Source organism: Bos indicus x Bos taurus, chromosome 7 (assembly GCF_003369695.1).
Source record: "Bos indicus x Bos taurus breed Angus x Brahman F1 hybrid chromosome 7, Bos_hybrid_MaternalHap_v2.0, whole genome shotgun sequence".
In the NCBI taxonomy this organism is placed as follows: domain Eukaryota; kingdom Metazoa; phylum Chordata; class Mammalia; order Artiodactyla; family Bovidae; genus Bos; species Bos indicus x Bos taurus.
In genome coordinates, this window is record NC_040082.1 from 70,689,330 (window position 1) to 70,692,852 (window position 3,523).

General features: G+C 39.2%; 1 protein-coding gene across 1 annotated transcript; it reads left to right on the forward strand.

The window, feature by feature from the left end:
- Nucleotides 1-483: 483 nt before the first annotated feature.
- Nucleotides 484-1,494, forward strand: LOC113896320 (olfactory receptor 7A17-like). Its single transcript, XM_027548554.1, has one exon. The coding sequence runs from the start codon at nt 484-486 to the stop codon at nt 1,492-1,494; it is 1,011 nt and encodes a 336-aa protein (XP_027404355.1).
- The last annotated feature ends 2,029 nt before the right edge of the window (nt 1,495-3,523 follow it).

Below are 3,523 nucleotides of genomic sequence, written 5' to 3' on the forward strand. Positions count from 1 at the left end.
CCAGCTTGAACATCTGAAAGTTCATGGTTCACGTACTGTTGAGGCCTGGCTTGGAGAATTTTGAGCATTACTTTGCTGGTATGTGAGATGAGTGCAATTGTGTGGTAGTTTGATCATTCTTCAGCATTGCCTTTCTTTGGGATTGGAATGAAAAACTGACCTTTTCCATTCCTGTGGCCACTGCTGAGTTTTCCAAGTTTGCTGGCATATTGAGTGCAGCACTTTCACAGCATCATCTCTTAGGATTTGAAATAGCTCAACTGGAATTCCATCACCTCCACTAGCTTTGTTCGTAGTGATGCTCCCGAAGGCCCACTTGACTTTGCATTCCGGAATGTCTGGCTCTAGGTGAGTGATCACACCATTATGGTTATCTGGTTCATGAAGATCTTTTTTGTGTAGATACAAGTAATTTATGTAATAAAAGTTTGTGTGAATATTAGTAATATTGTTTCCTTCTTTCCTGGAAGTCACTTCAACCACATGGAACCACATAATGATACACAAATTTCAGAATTTCTCCTTCTGGGATTTTCAGAGGAACCAGAACTGCAGCCCCTCATATTTGGGCTTTTCCTCTCCATGTACCTGATCACTGTGTTTGGAAACCTGGTCATCATCCTGCTTGTCAGCTCAGACTCCCATCTCCACACCCCCATGTACTTCTTCCTCTCCAATCTGTCCTTTGTAGACATCTGCTTCACCTCTACCACCATCCCAAAGATGCTGTGGAACATCAAAACTCAGAGCAAAGTTATAACCTATGAAGGTTGCATCACACAAATTTACTTTTTCATACTCTCTGCAGTATTGGACATCTTTCTCTTGACTGTAATGGCCTATGACCGGTTTGTGGCCATCTGCCACCCCCTGTATTACACAGTCATTATGAACCCCCGGCTCTGTGTACTGCTGGTTCTGGTGTCCTGGGTAGTGTGTATGTTGAATTCCTTGTTACAAAGTTTAATGTTGTTGCAGCTTTCCTTTTGCACAGATGTGAAAATCCCCCACTTTTTTTGTGACCTCAGTCAAATAATCCAACTTGCCTGTTCTGACACATTTCTTAATAACATGGTGATGTATTTTGCAAGTGTCCTGTGGGGTGGTGGTCCCCTGGCTGGTATCCTTTACTCTTACTCTAAGATAGTTTCCTCTATACATGGAATGTCATCATCTCAAGGGAAGTATAAAGCATTTACTACATGTGCATCTCACCTCTTAATTGTCTCCTTATTTTTTTGTACAAGCCTAGGAGTGTACCTTAGCTCTGCTGCTACCCATGGCTCACAGTCAAGTGCGACAGCCTCAGTGATGTACACCGTAGTCACACCCATGCTGAACCCCTTCATCTATAGTCTGAGGAACAAAGACATAAAGGGGGCTATGAAGAGATTCTTCGTGATGGAAAGTCTTAAAAGGCCAATGGTTCTGGGTCTGGAGAGGTGCCCATGGCTTAAGGGATCAAAGCTTCAGTCAGTGGTTGTGATTCTTTAATCAGATTGTGAAAGTAGAATTTGCTTTTATTAATTTTCTAGACTCTTCATTTTTTCAGCTATTCTATGTAATTTAGTTACTCATTTTATTAGTCTATCTTCTCTCTCAGATATCCAACAGCTTTCCCCTCTTTTTTTCTAAAATATTCCCAAACTTTTGATATTAAAAATTGGACATTCCCAAATTCCCATTTACTCATACAACTACTTGGATTTACTAAGAACAGTTTCTTCTCAAATGACTAATATCACCCCATGTAATATGTCTTTAGTTTTACTAAAGAAAGAATTATCAGATATCACGCCAAAGGAAAGACATGACAAACATGGAAGCTAAGCCATCTTTGTAAGATTATAGGAGAGAAAAATCTGAGATCATAGCTTTTCACTTCTGTGTCCAACATTCCTCATATATCAGATCTTTAACTGGTATTCCTGATATTATAGACTTTAAAATACAAGTGTGTTTTACAACAAGTCATTGGGTTTATTTTCCTAATTAGGATTTTGTTTTCTTATCAGCCTCTATGTCCACATTACCTACCATAGTCACTGGCAAAGCTGATTATTGCAAAGGATGAGATGGCTGGATGGCATCACTGACTCGATGGACACGAGTCTGAGTGAACTCCCGGAGTTGGTGATGGACAGGGAGTGCTGGCGTGCTGCGATTCATGGGGTCGCAAAGAGTTGGACACGACTGAGCTACTGATCTGATCTGATCTGATCTGCCAGTGTAGTCTACACAGAAACACAAATTACAACACAAAATGACTTAAACACACATTTACTTAATATCACCTTCAAGTCAGAAATGACCTTGAATATAATAAAGTAACTTTTAAAATATACTTTGTATTATTATTTATGACATTTGTTTTCAAGCTGTGCATCTACTCATTGCAGTCTGGAATACTAGTGTCAATGTTTAAGGGGACCTACTCACTGAAGTGAAGGATTGATTAATCTGCTTTATGTTTTATTATTGAATTATCTTACTCTTCCTACTTGAAAACTCAAGGTGAGCCTATAACTATGACTTTTTCCATTGGTCTTAATGAAACATCTCATCAATTCTAAATGTTGTCATAAACAAAAAGAGCAGTGAATGGACAACATCATCCACTATATATTTTCCATATACAAATGAATTTCTTCCATTTGCAAGATCAAAACTGATTCATAAGAACATGACTTCCTGCTTAGACCTAAGATTCAGGTTCGGTAATGTTTGTACACAAACACATATGTCCTTGCAAACTTTCCTGAATTTAGGAAAGGAACATCAGTGAAGTCACTTTTTAATATAGTTGTGTGGAAAAAAACTACTTGGATAAGACAGTAATCAGAAATGCTTTCTTCAAATCTCAGAACATGTGTGGAAAAAAAAACATGGTGAAAAATAAGAAGCAGTAGATTATTAGCTTTGCCCTCAGTATCATTCACTTTGATTATTACATTTGCTAGCAGGCTGCATAACCAGTTATCCTACAACAAAATGGTAAAATATAATGCATTTATTATCAAATGAGATGGTATGTTTTGGAGTTGTTTCAAGTTTTACTAGGTTTTTCATGAGTCTGTAATTAGCTGTCAGTCTCTCTATATGTTTCTAAGGCTCGTCCATGGTCCAGTAGCTGGCTGTAGTGCTTTTGTATTTTAAACTAAACTGTAGACAGTTCATTCATTTCTCAGTTGAGTTCAGTCATTCAGTCATGTCTGACTCTTTCGATCCCATGGACTGCAGAACACTAGGCTTCCCTGTCCATTACAAACTACCCGAAGTAAAAGTGAAGTGAAAGTGAAAGTTATTCAGTCGTGTCTGACTCTTTGCAACCCCATGGACTATACAGTCCATGGAATTCTCCAGACCAGAATATTGGAGTGGGTAGCCTTTCCCATCTCCAGGGGATCTTCCCAACCCAAGGATCAAACCCTGGTCTCTCTCACTGCAGGTGGATTCTTTACCAGCTGAGCCACCAGGGAAGCCCAAGAATACTTGTGTCGGTAGCCTATCCCTTCTCCAGGGA

What these genes read in the sequence shown, in the direction of transcription:
- LOC113896320 (XM_027548554.1), top strand. Translation starts at nt 484, where the DNA reads ATGGAACCACATAATGATACACAAATTTCAGAATTTCTCCTTCTGGGA.